Source organism: Oncorhynchus nerka, linkage group LG20 (assembly GCF_034236695.1).
Source record: "Oncorhynchus nerka isolate Pitt River linkage group LG20, Oner_Uvic_2.0, whole genome shotgun sequence".
In the NCBI taxonomy this organism is placed as follows: Eukaryota; Metazoa; Chordata; class Actinopteri; order Salmoniformes; family Salmonidae; genus Oncorhynchus; species Oncorhynchus nerka.
Genome location: NC_088415.1, coordinates 45388643 through 45405026, shown reverse-complemented (window position 1 = coordinate 45405026; position 16384 = coordinate 45388643). Strand labels below are relative to the sequence as shown.

At 39.4% G+C, this 16384-nt stretch overlaps 2 protein-coding genes across 2 annotated transcripts in view; one reads left to right on the top strand and one right to left on the bottom strand.

The window, feature by feature from the left end:
* Positions 1–4081, top strand: part of LOC115102619 (GPI transamidase component PIG-T-like) — a 35253-nt gene extending 31172 nt beyond the window's left edge. Inside the window, exon 12 of the mRNA XM_029622751.2 lies at positions 2751–4081. Coding sequence (XP_029478611.1) covers positions 2751–3000 — 250 coding nt within the window. The 3' untranslated portion in view covers positions 3001–4081. The remainder of the gene's footprint in view (positions 1–2750) is intronic.
* Positions 4082–7079: 2998 nt separating this feature from the next.
* Positions 7080–8764, bottom strand: LOC115101708 (whey acidic protein-like). The gene is made up of 4 exons (XM_029621174.2): positions 8609–8764; positions 8096–8242; positions 7678–7815; positions 7080–7376 (listed from the first exon to the last, which is right to left on the bottom strand). The coding sequence occupies exons 1-4, from the start codon at positions 8709–8711 to the stop codon at positions 7240–7242; spliced, it is 525 nt and encodes a 174-aa protein (XP_029477034.1). The 5' UTR covers positions 8712–8764; the 3' UTR covers positions 7080–7239.
* Between the last annotated feature and the right edge of the window lie 7620 nt (positions 8765–16384).

Sequence of the window (16384 nt, the reverse complement as noted above, 5' to 3'; positions counted from 1 at the left end):
ATTATGGCCGATTGCATTGCACTCCACAGGAGACTGCGTGGCAGGCTGACTACCTGTTATGCGAGTGCAGCAAGGAGCCAAGGTAAGGTGGTAGCTAGCATTAAACTTATTAAAAAACAATTAATCTTAACATAATCACTAACTACACATGGTTGATGATATTACTATTTTATCTAGATGGTCCTGAGTTGCATATAATTGATGCAGTGCCTGTTAATTTATCATTGAATGCCAAACGGGTGATTTAACAAGCTCATTCGTGAAAAAAGCACCGTCGTTGCACCAATGTGTACCTAACCATAAATATCAATGCCTTTCTTAAAATCAATACACAAGTATATATTTTTAAACGTGCATATTTAGTTAATATTGCCTGCTAACATGGATTTCTTTTAACTTGGGAAATTGTCACTTCTCTTGCATTCTGTGCAAGCAGAGTCAGGGTATATGCAGCAGAAGTGTACATAATTATGACATAACATTGAAGGTTGTGCAATGTAACAGCAATATTTAGACCAAAAAATAAACGTTTTGTTTTCTAAATGATTTTACCACATTAATTACCTAAGGCTCGTATTTCTGTGTGTTATTATATTATAATTAAGTCTATGTTTTGATAGAGCAGTCTGACTGAGCGGTGGTAGGCAGCAGCAGGCTCGTAAGCATTCATTCAAACAACACTTTCCTGCGTTTACCAACAGGTCTTCGCTGTGCTTCAAGTATTGCACCGTTTATGACTTCAAGCCTATCAACTCCCGAGATTAGGCTGGTAATACTAAAGTACCTATTAGAACATCCAATATTCAAAGGTATATGAAATACAAATGGTATAGAGAGAGAGAGTCCTATAATAACTACAACCTAAAACTTCTTACCTGGTAATATTGAAGACTCATGTTAAAAGGAACCACCAGCTTTCATATGTTCTGAGCGAGGAACTAAAACGTTAGCTTTTTTACATGGCACATATTGCACTTTTACTTCTCCAACACTTTGTTTTTGTATTATTTAAACATGTTTCATGATTTATTTGAGACTAAATTGATTTGATTGATGTATTATATTAAGTTAAAATAAGTGTTCATTCAGTATTGTTGTATTTTATATATTTATATTATATATTTAATCTGTAACTGCTTTTTTTGGTCCTCCAATAATCGGTATCGGCGTTGAAAAATCATAATCGGTCGACCTCTAGCTACAGTGCCATATTTTCTGTTCCATCCTAACAGTTTTTCATGGAATGGAAACACCATCATTGTAATCAAATGAATTAAGCAAGTACCAGTCAAAGGTTTGGACAAACCTACTTATTCGTGTTTTTTTCTATATTTTTACTATTTTCTACATTGTAGAATAATAGTGAAGACATCACAACTGTAGCAGGTGTAGCCCATCATGCCAATGTTTCCTATTAGCAGGACAATATACTTTTTATAACCCCGCTACTGGTGTGAAAATCCCCCAACTTGCAATGTATTTGATGCTTAAGTACTCTAAAGTGTTACATTTCTTACAGTATTTGTTCATCAACATCTTCATGCTTTCATTAATAAAATAAAATAACAAGAAAAAAGGACGTTCAAATGTGGATGTTTATATTTCACTTAATATCCATTTGGGTCTTGGTTAGACAATAATTAGAAAATTAGGGTGCAGAAATGTTATGCTCTTAGTGTAACCTTTATTTAACTAGGCAAGTCAGTTATGAACAAATTCTTATTTACAAGGACAGTCTACTCCTTCCTCGTAAATAGCCCAATACTGTACTGTCAACGTTAATTTTCTGTCCCAGCAAGTACCAGTCAAAGGTTTGGACACATTCCAGGATTTTTCTACATTTTAGAATAGCAGTGAAGACATCACAACTATGAAATAACACATGGAATCAGTTAAGAACACATTTCTATTTACAAGGACAGCATACTCCTTCCTCCCCAACATGGATTTGAACCCCGGTCTTACACGTGCCCTGCATTCTGTAGTACAGACATGGTCTGCTCTCCCTTATGTATAAGGAATTAGGCACATTCCCAATGTTTACTACAGTATGTATTGTAGACTGCACAGTAGCCTAATAAAATAATGATAAAAAAATACTCTTTCAAAATGCAGATGTTGATTTAGTTATGGATCCATAACAAATTACTATGGGAATAAATATCACTGATTTACAGAAATATTGGAACAAAGTTTTCTAATGAAGGCAAACCATTTAGAATCCTCCAATCCTATAGCCTACTCCTAAACGTCATGTTGTACATCGCCATATTTTCCATTCCATCCTAACGGAAACCCTGAGGGTTTCATTTTTCTCTGAATAGAAACACCATAATATTAATCAAATAAATTAAGCCAAATTTCTTAAATCAATCCCATATACTATCTTATTACAAAAAAGGTTTTAAATTCTCTGGTAATGCCAATAAGGAATACTATCAAATGCTTCTCAAAGATGCCATTTGGGGATCAAACTAGCAATAACTTGCAGTAACAGAAAAAATGGCTGAGAATTAAATGATGTTCCACAGAATGCTGCGGCAGCACACAAGGTGTACTCCAGTATGACGCAACTTTTAAAGGAGGAACCACTGTACTTTATTGTAATAAGACATTTCATTTGCATAGGACTTTTCTTTACAGAGGAATCTCACTAGCTCTACATTGGCAAAAATAAAGGCATTCAATTTTAAATATTAAAAACACATTTTTTTTACAATAAACATACCTCATCTTGTCTTTCTTCCCAGTTTCCCCTGTAAAGAGGAGTCCAGTTACTTCATGCGGGTCTACACGGAGCCCTTGCTGGTGAACCTGCCCACCCCTGACTTCAGCATGCCCTACAACGTCATCTGCCTCACTTGCACTGTGGTGGCCGTGGGTTACGGTTCCCTCTACAATCTCCTGACCCGCACCTTCCAGGTGGAGGAGCCCAGTCCGGGCCTGGCCAAACGGCTAGCCAACATCATCCGCAGGCTACGGGGTGTGCCACTGCTGTGATGAGCCAAAATGCTAACTTAAACAACAACAACAGCAGAGGTCGGTGGCTACGTCACTTGGGAACTGTGAATGTAAGTTTCAGAAAGATAACGCTTTAAGTGCTGGAAGCTTCGACAAAGAAAATAAATGACTCCTTAAGTTTGTTTCGTGAATGATAAAGGAGTTGATGAACAATGAAGTCTCATGGATTCGATGGACGTTAAAGGCTTGTTCTTGCCAGTGAGAAGCAAAAAGGGTGGCCTTTCTTCAGTGCACTACTACTGCTGTTGGTCTAGTTAAACAGAGAATAATGTATTTTTCATGTTTAAGGCAGGAGCCAAAGTGTTTGCTCCAGGGTTTCAGTAGGGACAGATGGCTGCAAGAATCACAGCAAGCTCATATTGGTTCCTGGAAAAAGTAATTGTCTGTTATAGATCACTAGGAAGCCATTGCTCTGAGATCTGGGGTCGTACGTATCAAGCGTCTCGAAGTATGAGTGCTGATCTAGGATCGTTGTGTTCTAGAAAACAACTGGTCCTAATCAGCACTCCTCCTCTGAGACGTTTGGTACATTTCGGCTACAGATTCATCTCTTAAATCTTTACTGAGATAAATAAGGTTTGTGTTTTTAGTTGATGTTGAAATGCTAAATGCACTGACTTACAGAACTTTCATAAACAGTTGTCTTTTGTTTTGATACGTGGGATTTCGTATCACATTTGTTCATTAATCATAGAACCAGTCAAAACGTTTGCACTTGTAGAAAACCCCCAAATCTCTACTGGAAACGACTGTTGATTTTAACTTGCCTTTGTCCAAATTTCTGTTTGAAGTTGTAGTGTTCTCTAATTGGCATTACCTTTTGGTAAGCCTTTGTAGCACAAATACCCGACAGACAACATTTAAAAAGATGAGTTTGCCATGCATTTCTATTAGGAACTTGACTAAGGCTAAGCACCCTCCATGCATTTACTTTTTAACACTGCTCGTTCTTTGTATATTAAACTGAGCTTGATACATTAATTTTACTGAACAACATTCAAATGTGTGAACATATATTGGGTAACGTTGGGTATATTAAAAAAATACATCTATAAAACTGGTCAACTGACCAAACATTTGTCTTTTTTGTTTTAATCCAATGGCTTTAAGGCAAGGCACCACACCCTAATAAGGTACACCCCCCCCCCCTCCCCCCTTATTCATATCACAATTTTACCAGTTGAATGTAGACAAACATAATACTTTTTGTATTACAACTTTCCTGAAATGTTGTATTAAAATATGCAAATGAGGCTCTCATTAAATATTTGCATATACTGCAACTCTGTTTTTCTGGACACTGGATGAAGTCAGCCTAAATTATTTGGTGTCATTTTGTTAAGACACTCCAGGACCAGACGTGTTGTGGATAAATATTGTTTTAATCTTTCTATCTGTGAAATACTAAAGTCACATGTAAAATGCATTTTAGGTGCGTTTTTTTTTTTTTTTAAGAAAATGTGATCTAGAATAAAACATTTACAACATATCAACAATTCCCTCTACACAAGTCTGGAGAATATATCTAAGGATAACCACACAACATTTGGTGAATGTAGAAGATTCTGAAGCTGAGAAAAAACATGTTTTCATGTGGGAAGGTCTGACTTTTGGGAAATGGCAGTTAAAGAGCAGTACAAGGAATTTATCTTAGCAAATGCAATTTGACCCCATCGCAATCTCTTCAAAGTTTGTTACTACATATAGTCCAGATTGTAACTTTCTCTACGAAATGGGATTTTAATTGCCTGACGACTCAAACTGAGTTCTGGTCTTCCGCTGCTCAATTGTTCCCTACATACAATCTGAGACTGCAATCATTGAAGTTGTTTTGGGTGATGAGGGAGGGGTTGTTGTACAAAGCAAAGTCATTAGCGATTGAATTGTCTCTAACCAATCACAGTATCAAAGCCAATGATGCATTTTCAAACTTAGCTTTACCCACGTGTGTTCTGCTCTGGCCCAACCCATTGGTTTTTGGGACCAATCAGATGGTCTAGAATATATTTCCATGTAACGTGGCGGCGCAAGGGGTTTAGGTAGCCAGGCAAGGCTTTTGAATGATGAATTACTAAATGTAGTAAGCTTCGAAATTATGAATTTATGTCCATTTGAATGACGGTAGTATGATAAACTAAATCAAATAAACATTTACATCAAGTTTTGACATTTTTATGTTTACATTTTGAAATACCTAATTTAGGGACAAAAATACCCCAAAATTCTAAATCGATAAGTAGATGCAAACGAAGTAAGTTAATCCTGTGGTGCCTCGCCTTAAAAGAATAAATACATGGAGGCTTGTAGAGTGGCCATGTGAATCTCAATTGTCTCAGACTAGGATCAGGTCACTCCTGTCCATATAATATTATCCATTATGATCCAAGTCAACACTCATTCTAGATCAGCACTCCTACTCTCGGTTGATACATACAGCCCATTGAAAGTCGAATTGTGCCCTTGATGAATGCTGTGTATCCCTGCGTCTCAGTCTAAAACATTATTTTTGGACTGCTAGGAGAACTCTTGAGGATTCCTGAGAATAAATTATGAGGAACCACTTGGCTGCAACTAAGCATGGATCAACTGTATCAATATATAGCAAAAGAGTATTCCCGACATCACCCCAAAAATCTGAGGGGGCACAAAGTACGTAAGGATGGGTGCTCTGGAAGTTGGACAATGTTGCATTTTTCAAATACCTGAAATCGCTTTTTCCTGCAATCTAGAGCCATAATCATTATGCTTAGTTCTATTTTATTTTTTATTTTAAAGACTTTCTGCATGCTCTTGAGCTGTCTTTATCCTAACTGCTGGTTCCTTTTTTTAAAGAAACAAAATATGCTACCCTGCATCTCGGCAAAAATCTTGGTAGAAGATTTAAAGAAATGTGAGTCTTCGTCATTAACATTTAGTTATTGCTTGTTTTTCTAAAGTCTACCAACCTTTCCAGAAGGCATGCCAGCTAAGTTAGTTAGACAAGCTAGCTACTCTTACTTAACCTGAAAAGGCTTCTTGGTAGCTAGTTATGAGGTTGGGAGATTGGGAACCTACAGTATCTGGGCTAGCTGAAGCCAACTTCATAAAATTGCTAGGTGGGGTTTTAGGCTGTGTTTCTGTGACATCTGCTGACATAAAGGAATTATAAATACATTTGATTGATAGTATTACATAGAGACACATTTATTTTAAATAAACATTTAAAAATATATATTTTGAAGGGGCACATATGCCTCTGACGACATAACATGTCATAAGCATTCAAAACGACTGATGTAATTTTATGACAAGCCATAGAGTATGGATTTATTCAGTAGAAGGTAACATTACATTTCTACTTGAATGTTCTGTTTCATGAAGAATAGATCATTTCCCTATTCTATCTGATAGAGGAGACAATGTGTCATCACTATTCATTCTATTTCTATCTGTAATGTTCAGAACGTTTCACATCACTGAATACACCCCAGGTCCAGGAGTTCACTTTCTGTATTCCATCTCAATTGCCCCAGTTATGGAAGTGCGTGTATGTGGAGGGTAGGGGAGGGAGCGGCTGATTCTTTTCTCTATAAACAAACTTGGCCTAACTCCTGCCAAGTTCCAGCAGAACAGACAGACACAGAGATCCCTTTCTTTGCCAGCCAGTCATTTTCTCTCTTGCATGTGTTTGGCACTCTAGAGTGGAACAAAAAAGCCCTCTGCATTCCTAATCAGTGATGGTCATGTCCGGTTTAATAGCTCTGCTTAACTCTGTCCGTTTAGGCAGGGAAGTGGGTATACCTTGGCAGGGAGCATAGACACTTTGTGCAGAGTTGAAGGTTAGGGGAGGTGTAGTAGCACACTAGAATGTTTTCTACAGCTTTTCTTTAGACCAAATCACTGGTCAAATAGAAGTATATGTACTGACTCTGGTGGACAGCCAGTACATACTTGAGCAATTTCCATTCTTGGAGTGTTCCATAATTTGTTATTGTAGCTCAGTGCCGCCATAAAAAACCCATAAAAAGGCATCTCAGACACTCAAGACTTCCACCAACAAGGTCATAAATGCACAGGAATGTATTTAAAGGCTACACAGATGGTTTTATTGATTGGAATACAAACAAGAACAAAAAACACCCCCTCTAAAAAAAAAAAAAGCCAACAAGCATTCTTGTTCTTGAAAGAGAAGGAGTCTATTAGCATTGTCACTAATCTCCCGACCCAAACCTTGCCGTCCTATGAACATGGCTCGCTGCAGGCGTGGCCGCAGGTTGTCCGGCAACACTTCTGTTCTTCTGGGCACTGGCCGTCATGGTAACAGTACTCAGCACACATAGGGGTCCCCTTGGGCAGGGCACATCGACCGGGCTTCACTGTGGTAATAGAAAAGAGGTGTTCAGTTATACGGTAGCTACATTGGTCTATAGTAACAACTTGTCCGTTTACACTGACTGTTCCCATTTGAAGTCTTACTATTACAATGCTCAAGGTCATATGGACTCTATAGACATACATGGCTCTGGGAATTCTGAAGTGTCTCAGCTCTAAAAAGAGTATATGAAATGGATCTTCCCATGTGCATGACATGTACATATCTAGCCCAGCTTTCTTGTTTCCAGAGTAATGCAGCAATAATGGATGGGGCGTATCTGTCACTTTGAGACCATCTCCTACCTGTGTAAGGTGTAATGCACTCATGCCCACATCCGTTGTGGCAGCATTTTTCATCATTGGAGCAGTCACTGTCGTTGGAACAGAACTCCGCACACATCCCTGAGCCCCATAGTCTGCGAGGGCACATTCCTGGCTTTGCTTTTGGTACACAATTTGCAGAGCAGACATGTCAGGGAACCCAACTTACTGCAAAAGGACATGAACATATGGATACAATTGGACTACCATTTTCTGAAAATCTCATATATGTGTGGAGATGGTTAGCCTACTATAAATAGGCATTTGCATTTGTGGGAAGAATGCAGACTCCAAGTATTTTTGTGTCTAAGTATAGGAATCATCCATGTTTTTCACATATCACCCATGAAAATGCATGACAGCATTCTGAGCATTGTTAATAAACCAGTCAGGTTCTTACTGAAGGCAGGTGGGACACACACGGCGCCACAGTCAAAGACACAGCACTTGTCATCTCCAGGACAGTCGTCGTCACAGACACATCCCTTGTGTGACGGCACGACGTTCAGAAGCCGTGGGCAGTGACCTGCCTTCTGGAGGGTCGGCACTGTGAGAGAGCAGGAGGTATCGTGAACTGTGGAGACCTCATATCAATTTAATTACGGTGTAATTAAGCAGTAACACAGCAACCTTGTGGCAATGGGTTACAAAACCAATTTCAGCTAATATTTTTTCTCTCAACAGAAGCTTTTTAGTTCACACGCAGACTCTGTATATACTTTCAACCAGCAAATGAAAGTCATATATTTAGTAAGTAACAACAAAATAGGTTGCAAATGGGCTTATGCACAACTATACCCTAGTGTGTCTCACCACATAGGTACGCCTACAAGAAAGCAGTCAAATGTAGTAGGCAAATACTTCAAAAAATCTGTTTCATGACAAATAATGCAAAGTAATTAGAACAACTCACCTGTAGATTTGCCTCCAGTTTCAGCAGCAGAGACTATTTTCAAATCTACAATTGCCAACAGAACAATAGCCAGAGCACAAAGCGTTGAGGAATTCATCTCCATGCGGACTTCAAGACTGGAGTCTACTTGTTGGAGCAAATTCTCCAAATTGATTACATAAAAAGGGGGAGAGACCAAAAGAGAGAGGAACGCACAGGGAACAATCCGCCTGTAGGGTCCCTATGCCCCTCAATTTACATTCCGAGTTCGGAGCCGAACACGCGCTAAGGTCACATGTAATAACAATAATTCATAGATGGAAAAAGGGGTCCCCCAAATGGATATAAATTCATAATTAGACAGAAAGGGACTCACCTTTCCCAAATCCATGAGCAAAAGCAAATATTGTTAACCTAAAACTAAGGGTTTTTGTGTGGTTTCCTTAGATAAGAAATTGGTTAATATTACAGTGCCTTCAGAAAGTATTCTTACCTCTTGACTTATTCCACATTTTGTTGTATGAATTCTAAACGGACTAACTCTATTTTTTTCTCTAACCCATATACACACACAATACCCCATAATGACAAAGTGAAAACATGTTTTTAGAAATGTAAAAAATGATAAAGTGAAAACATTTTTTAAGAAATGTATTAAAAATTAAATGTAGAAATACATCATTTACATAAGTATTCACACCCCCGAGTCAATACTTTGTAGAAGCACCTTTGGCGGTGATTACAGTCTTTTTGGGTTAGTCTCTAAGAGCTTTGCACACAATATTCGCCAATGTATTATTAAAAAAATTCTTCATGTTCTGTCATTGCTAGACAGACATTTAAGTCTTGCCATAGATTTTAAAGCCAAAACTGTAACTAGGCCCACTCAGGAACATTCAATGTCGTCTTGGTCAGAAACTTGGTTATTGTCCTGCTAAAAGGTGAATTTGTCTCCCAGTGTCTGTTGGAACACAGACTGAACCAGGTTTTCCTCTAGGATTTTGCCTGTGCTTATACCTCTATTCCATATAATTGTATTTTAAAGAACTCCCTAGTCCATGCCGATGACAAGCCTACCCATAACAGAATGCAGCCACCACCATGCTTGAAAATATGAAGTGGTACTTAGTAGCTAGGTTTCCGTCCAATTAGCAACACATTTTCATGCGGAGTATTCAAAAATCAAGTTATTTTTATTTGTGAAATGGCTGCCAAGCATCGACGATCATGTCACCCAAATAAGACTCTCGATATTTATTGGAAAGGAGCATCAAAGCTCATCTTGCATTTTTCAACACCAAGTGAAGTTCATCATAACTTATTTCATCTGTTGCCTAATAAACTGCATGCTTTCCCGACGAGTGGTAGTGGGAGGACCACACATGTCATCGTGTGACTCCAAGTTTACTTAAATGGTTATTATATCAATATTTAGGCATAAAAGCGTTTCCACAGACATATCTCACATAATTCATTTTACAGACACAAAAAGTCCCACCTTGTCTAGCGTGTTTTGTAGACATTTGGAAAGTTTCCGACAAATTTTCTGTTTCTATAAGGCATCTCATTACATTTTTCTCGCATAAATAGGTTGAATAGAAACCTGGTTAGTGGTGGGTTGTGTTGGATTTGCCCCAAACACGAGGCTTTGTATTCAAATATTTTTGCAGTATTACTTAGTGACTTGTCGCTAACTGGATGCGTGTTTGGAAATATTTATATATATATTTATTATATATATTTATTTGGTGCAGGCTTCCTTTTTTTCACACTGTCATTTAGGTTAGTATTGTGGAGTAACTACAATGTTGACCCATCCTCAGTTTTGTCATATTAAACCATTAAACTCTGTAACTGTTTTAAAATCACCATTGGCCTCATGGTAAAATCCTTCCTTCCTTCCTTTCCGGCAACTGAGTTAGAAAGGACGCCTGTATCTTGGTAGTGACTGGATGTAATCCCTGAGCAGTTTCCTTCCTTTCCGGCAACTGAGTTAGGAAGGACGCCTGTATCTTTGTAGTACCATCCAAAGCCTAATTAATGTGCTCAAAGGGATATTCAGAATCTCCTTTGTTTATTTTCACACATATATCAATCATTGACAAAACTCCCTGGTCTTTGTGGTTGAGTCTATGCTTGAAATTCCCTACTCGATTGAGGGACCTAACAGATAGTTGTATATGTGGGGTACAGAGATCATGTTAACCGTAATTATTGAACATGGAATGTGTCAACGCAACTTATGCAATTTGTTAAGCACCTTTTTTACTCCTGAACTTATTTAAGCTTGCCATAGCAAAGAGGTTGAATACTTATTGACTCAATACATTTCAGATTAAGTTTTAATTATTATTTTTTCATTCTACAAAAAAAGTTCCACTTTGGAATTAGTGGCACACAATCTCAATTTAAAACATTTAAAATTCAGACTGTAACACAACAAAATATGGAAAAAGTAAAGAGGTGTGAATACTTTCTGAAGGCACTATTCCATACCCTCAACATTCAAGCCAAAATTTGATGCAACCGATTAGTAAGTAAACTTCCATAGTGTTTTTTCAACTGAGTTCGTAGGTCAGTGACCACGTTTACAGTATTCCGGATAGTAGCTCATATCCCGCTTAAGGTCTTATTTGCTATAAGCTGTTTACATGCACCTTTTGATATCCCACTTACGAGTATCCCTCTATCCATGAATACAAATACCATTCCTCATTTAAATTCATATGGGTTAAATGGAATAGTAACTGAAATATGGACACTCACTGTAGGCCTATAACCTCTCACATGTAGTGTAATATTAACTCCTGCAGAATTATGCATTTCTTGCAGTAAAATAATGGACAGAATTTTTATTTTGTCTCTTGAACAGTAGTGGAGAAATATATGATTTATTTATTTCAGCATCTTGAGAAAATGCAAATGTGCATGTAATGTGTTATCTTTGACACTTATGCAAGCAGACAGTATTTCAACCAAATAAATTATTCACCCAAGGCAAACTGAAGTATTAGCGGAAACGTATTGCATCGTTTTCTCAGCTTTTCATTTCCTTAAACCCGGTCAAACAGATGACACAATCTTTCTACTGTTTTTTTTTACAGATGGCCTGGACCCTTAACATTCTTGCTCCACGAGTGTACTGCCTATCAATGTAAGACATTATTCTGGTGAGCACTGCTTTATTTAGTATTCTAGGGAAACAAGTTATGACAGAAGAGAAGCTTGCATGTAGGCCTACCAAATGTCAGAAATTATAATATGGCCTACCAAATTATTGGAAATTATGAATTAGGGGTGAAAGTAGCCTAAACCAGTCAATCAAGAACAGAGTATCAGCTAAATCAATTATGGAATTATTATGGTGGATCGAACTGCACAGGTAGCCTACTTTTTGAAGTGATTTGTTTAACAATCTGATAACCTCACACAACACCCATGATATGTGAAACTGAAAAAAACAAAAGTAAACGGGATAAGATCTTTACATGACACAGTATCCAATCTAAGATCAGCATATCCTAGGCATTTTATCCGGGTTTCTCATAACCGGGATACAAGCTTTTTCAGGTTATTGTAAACAGGATATGATACAGTGGGGCAAAAAAGTATTTAGTCAGCCACCAATTGTGCAAGTTCTCCCACTTAAAAAGATGAGAGAGGCCTGTAATTTTCATCATAGGTACACTTCAACTATGACAGACAAAATGAGAAAAGAAATCCAGAAAATCACATTGTAGGATTTTTTATGAATTTATTTGCAAATTATGGTGGAAAATAAGTATTTGGTCACCTACAAACAAGCAAGATTTCTGGCTTTCACAGACCTGTAACTTCTTCTTTAAGAGGCTCCTCTGTCCTCCACTCATTACCTGTATTAATGGCACCTGTTTGAACTTGTTATCAGTTTAAAAGTCCACAACCTCAAACAACATAGTAATACTGCTACTGTATTTCAACTTGCCTCAAAACATTTTTAGGACTATACACATCATTCTATATGACTAAATAAAACTCCACTTAGGTTAAACACAGGCTGCATGAGCAAATGTTTAAGAGGAGCCTATTGCTTAATTGCTTAGTAATATATAACATGTTATGGTTGATAGTGATGGAAAATGCATGTATCAGGGGAAGGGAATTTGGTCAAATCGGGCTGAGACTTTAGATGGGTAGCAACATATGCTACTTGCTACACAGCAATGTACAGAGCATTGTTGCGTTTGTCAAGGGCCACCAAGACTTCTAAGGTCAGCCAGGAACCAATTCATAGCAGGGTCCAATTTTCCAGTCCATACAGTAGCTCATCACCCTGCCAGCATTAATGGAGATAGGCCCAATAATTTACATTTGCATTACATTTAAGTCATTTAGCAGACGCTCTTATCCAGAGCGACTTACAAATTGGTGCGTTCACCTTAAGACATCCAGTGGAACAGCCACTTTACAATAGTGCATCTAAATATTTTAAGGGGGGTGAGAAGGATTACTTTATCCTATCCTAGGTATTCCTGAAAGAGGTGGGGTTTCAGGTGTCTCCGGAAGGTGGTGATTGACTCCGCTGTCCTGGCGTCGTGAGGGAGTTTGTTCCACCATTGGGGGGCCAGAGCAGCGAACAGTTTTGACTGGGCTGCGCAGGAACTGTACTTCCTCAGTGGTAGGGAGGCGAGCAGGCCAGAGGTGGATGAACGCAGTGCCCTTGTTTGGGTGTAGGGCCTGATCAGAGCCTGGAGGTACTGAGGTGCCGTTCCCCTCACAGCTCCGTAGGCAAGCACCATGGTCTTGTAGCGGATGCGAGCTTCAACTGGAAGCCAGTGGAGAGAGCGGAGGAGCGGGGTGACGTGAGAGAACTTGGGAAGGTTGAACACCAGACGGGCTGCGGCGTTCTGGATGAGTTGTAGGGGTTTAATGGCACAGGCAGGGAGCCCAGCCAACAGCGAGTTGCAGTAATCCAGACGGGAGATGACAAGTGCCTGGATTAGGACCTGCGCTGCTTCCTGTGTGAGGCAGGGTCGTACTCTGCGGATGTTGTAGAGCATGAACCTACAAGAACGGGCCACCGCCTTGATGTTAGTTGAGAACGACAGGGTGTTGTCCAGGATCACGCCAAGGTTCTTAGCGCTCTGGGAGGAGGACACAATGGAGTTGTCAACCGTGATGGCGAGATCATGGAATGGGCAGTCCTTCCCGGGAGGAAGAGCAGCTCCGTCTTGCCGAGGTTCAGCTTGAGGTGGTGATCCGTCATCCACACTGATATGTCTGCCAGACATGCAGAGATGCGATTCGCCACCTGGTCATCAGAAGGGGGAAAGGAGAAGATTAATTGTGTGTCGTCTGCATAGCAATGATAGGAGAGACCATGTGAGGTTATGACAGAGCCAAGTGACTTGGTGTATAGCGAGAATAGGAGAGGGCCTAGAACAGAGCCCTGGGGGACGCCAGTGGTGAGAGCGCGTGGTGAGGAGACAGATTCTCGCCACGCCACCTGGTAGGAGCGACCTGTCAGGTAGGACGCAATCCAAGCGTGGGCCGCGCCGGAGATGCCCAACTCGGAGAGGGTGGAGAGGAGGATCTGATGGTTCACAGTATCGAAGGCAGCCGATAGGTCTAGAAGGATGAGAGCAGAGGAGAGAGAGTTAGCTTTAGCAGTGCGGAGGGCCTCCGTGATACAGAGAAGAGCAGTCTCAGTTGAATGACTAGTCTTGAAACCTAATAATAATAATAATAATAATGAAAATAAATATTTCACTAAACCCATGATGGTCTGAAACACAGGATGTTTTTCCTTCTTTTTTTCCCCCTTCTCAAACAAACCAAGTATTGGTGTTAAAAACCGTGTTTTATTCCACATGCAGGCGTTTGTCATTTGTTTGATATACCGTCCAGTTTCCATAAAGCTCTCATAATCATAAATGACATGTTTACATGTCATAGACATAATTATACATGCAATAATTGAGAATTTCTTAAAATCATGTCCAATAAAGCTCCCAAGATTAATCTGAAGGCAAAGTTATGCTATCTTGTAGCCTATTAGAGCATCGTCATCCCCCACCAAAATATTCTGAAAGAATTTAAGATAAATCCTACATTTTTGGCCCCTGTTCCCACCAAACATGAGATACCAGCTTCTAGGACTTCTCTCTGAGAGATTGCAGAAGGTTTACATGATATTGGATTTCAGATGAGAGCCAGGCTAGATGTGCATCCCAAATGGCACCCTATTCCTTATATAGTGCACTACTTTTGACCAGAGTCCTATGGGCCCTGGTCAAAAGTATTCTGGTCAAAAGAAGTGCACTAAATTGGGAATATGGTACCATTTGGACTCCCAACTCTGAGATTGCCCTGTCTCTCTGATTCAGCTCCTTGATCTTGATCTAAAGTAGTGTCTGCCTGCTCAAGCAATATAGTTCACTCTGTCACATCCCACCACAAGCAGAGAACCCCTACGTAAGCATTACGTGGTTATGTTACAGTGAAAACTGCCACTAGAGATAGGAAGTACATCATTACACAACACTGTATATGCTCAGTTATTAGTAGGGTCATGAAAATGACAGTGGAAATGTGCAAGGTATTTGTAATGATAATTGTAAGGCAATTGTAAGTTTGTGGTTGTCTGTTCTGGAGAGTAGGGCAACATGTACAGTTGAAGTCGGAAGTTTACATACACTTAGGTTGGAGTCATTAAAACTCATTTTCAACCACTCCACAAATTTATTGTTATACTATAGTTTTGGCAAGTCGGTTAGGACATCTACTTTGTGCATGACACAAGTCATTTTTCCAACAAGGCCTGTTTACAGACAGATTATTTCACTTATAATTCACTATATCACAATTCCAGTAAATTTACTGTGCCTGTCCACTAAGTTTACTGTGCCTTTAAACAGCTTGGAAAATACCAGAAATTGTCATGCCTTTAGAAGCTTCTGATAGGCTAATTGACATAATTTGAGTCTACCTTTCAAACTCAGTGCCTCTTTGCTTGACATCATGGGAAAAACAAAAGAAAACTGCCAATATTTTTTTTTGTAGACCTCAACAAGTCTGGTTCATCCTTGGGAGCAATTTCCAAACGCCTGAAGGTACCACGTTCATCTGTACAAACAATAGTACGCAAGTATAAACACCATGGGACCACGCATCCGTCATACCGCTCAGGAAGGAGACGCGTTCTGTCTCCTAGAGATGAATGTACTTTGGTGCGAAAAGTGCAAGTCAATTCCAGAACAACAGCAAAGGACCTTGTGAAGATGCTGGAGGAAACAGGTACAAAGTATTTATATCTACAGTAAAACGAGTCCTATATCGACATAACCTGAAGGAAGAAGCCACTGCTCCAAAACCGCCATAACAAAAGCCAGACTACATTTACATTTACATTTAAGTCATTTAGCAGACGCTCTTATCCAGAGCGACTACAGTTTGCAACTGCACATGGGGACAAAGATCGTACTTTTTGGGGAAATGTCCTCTGGTCTGATGAAACAAAATTAGAATTGTTTGGCCATAATGACCATCGTTATGTTTGGAGAAAAAAGGGGGAGGCTTCCAACCGTGAAGCACGGGGGTGGCAGCATCATGTTGTGGGGGTGCTTTGCTGCAGGAGGGACTGGTGCACTTCACAAAATAGATGGCATCATGAGGTAAGAAAAGTATGTGTCTATATGGAAGCAACATCTCAAGACATCAGTTAAAGTTAAAGCTTGGTCGCAAATGGGTCTTCCAAATGCATACTTCCAAAGTTGTGGCAAAATGGCTTAAGGACAACAAATTCAAGCTATTGGAGTG

Coding starts and splice junctions, on each gene's coding strand:
- LOC115101708 (XM_029621174.2), bottom strand. CDS start 8,711: ATGGAGATGAATTCCTCAACGCTTTGTGCTCTGGCTATTGTTCTGTTG. Junction 7,816..8,095: donor GTGTGTCCCACCTGCCTTCA/GTAAGAACCTGA, acceptor GTGTACCAAAAG/CAAAGCCAGGAATGTGCCCT. Junction 7,377..7,677: donor GTGCATTACACCTTACACAG/GTAGGAGATGGT, acceptor CTATTACCACAG/TGAAGCCCGGTCGATGTGCC.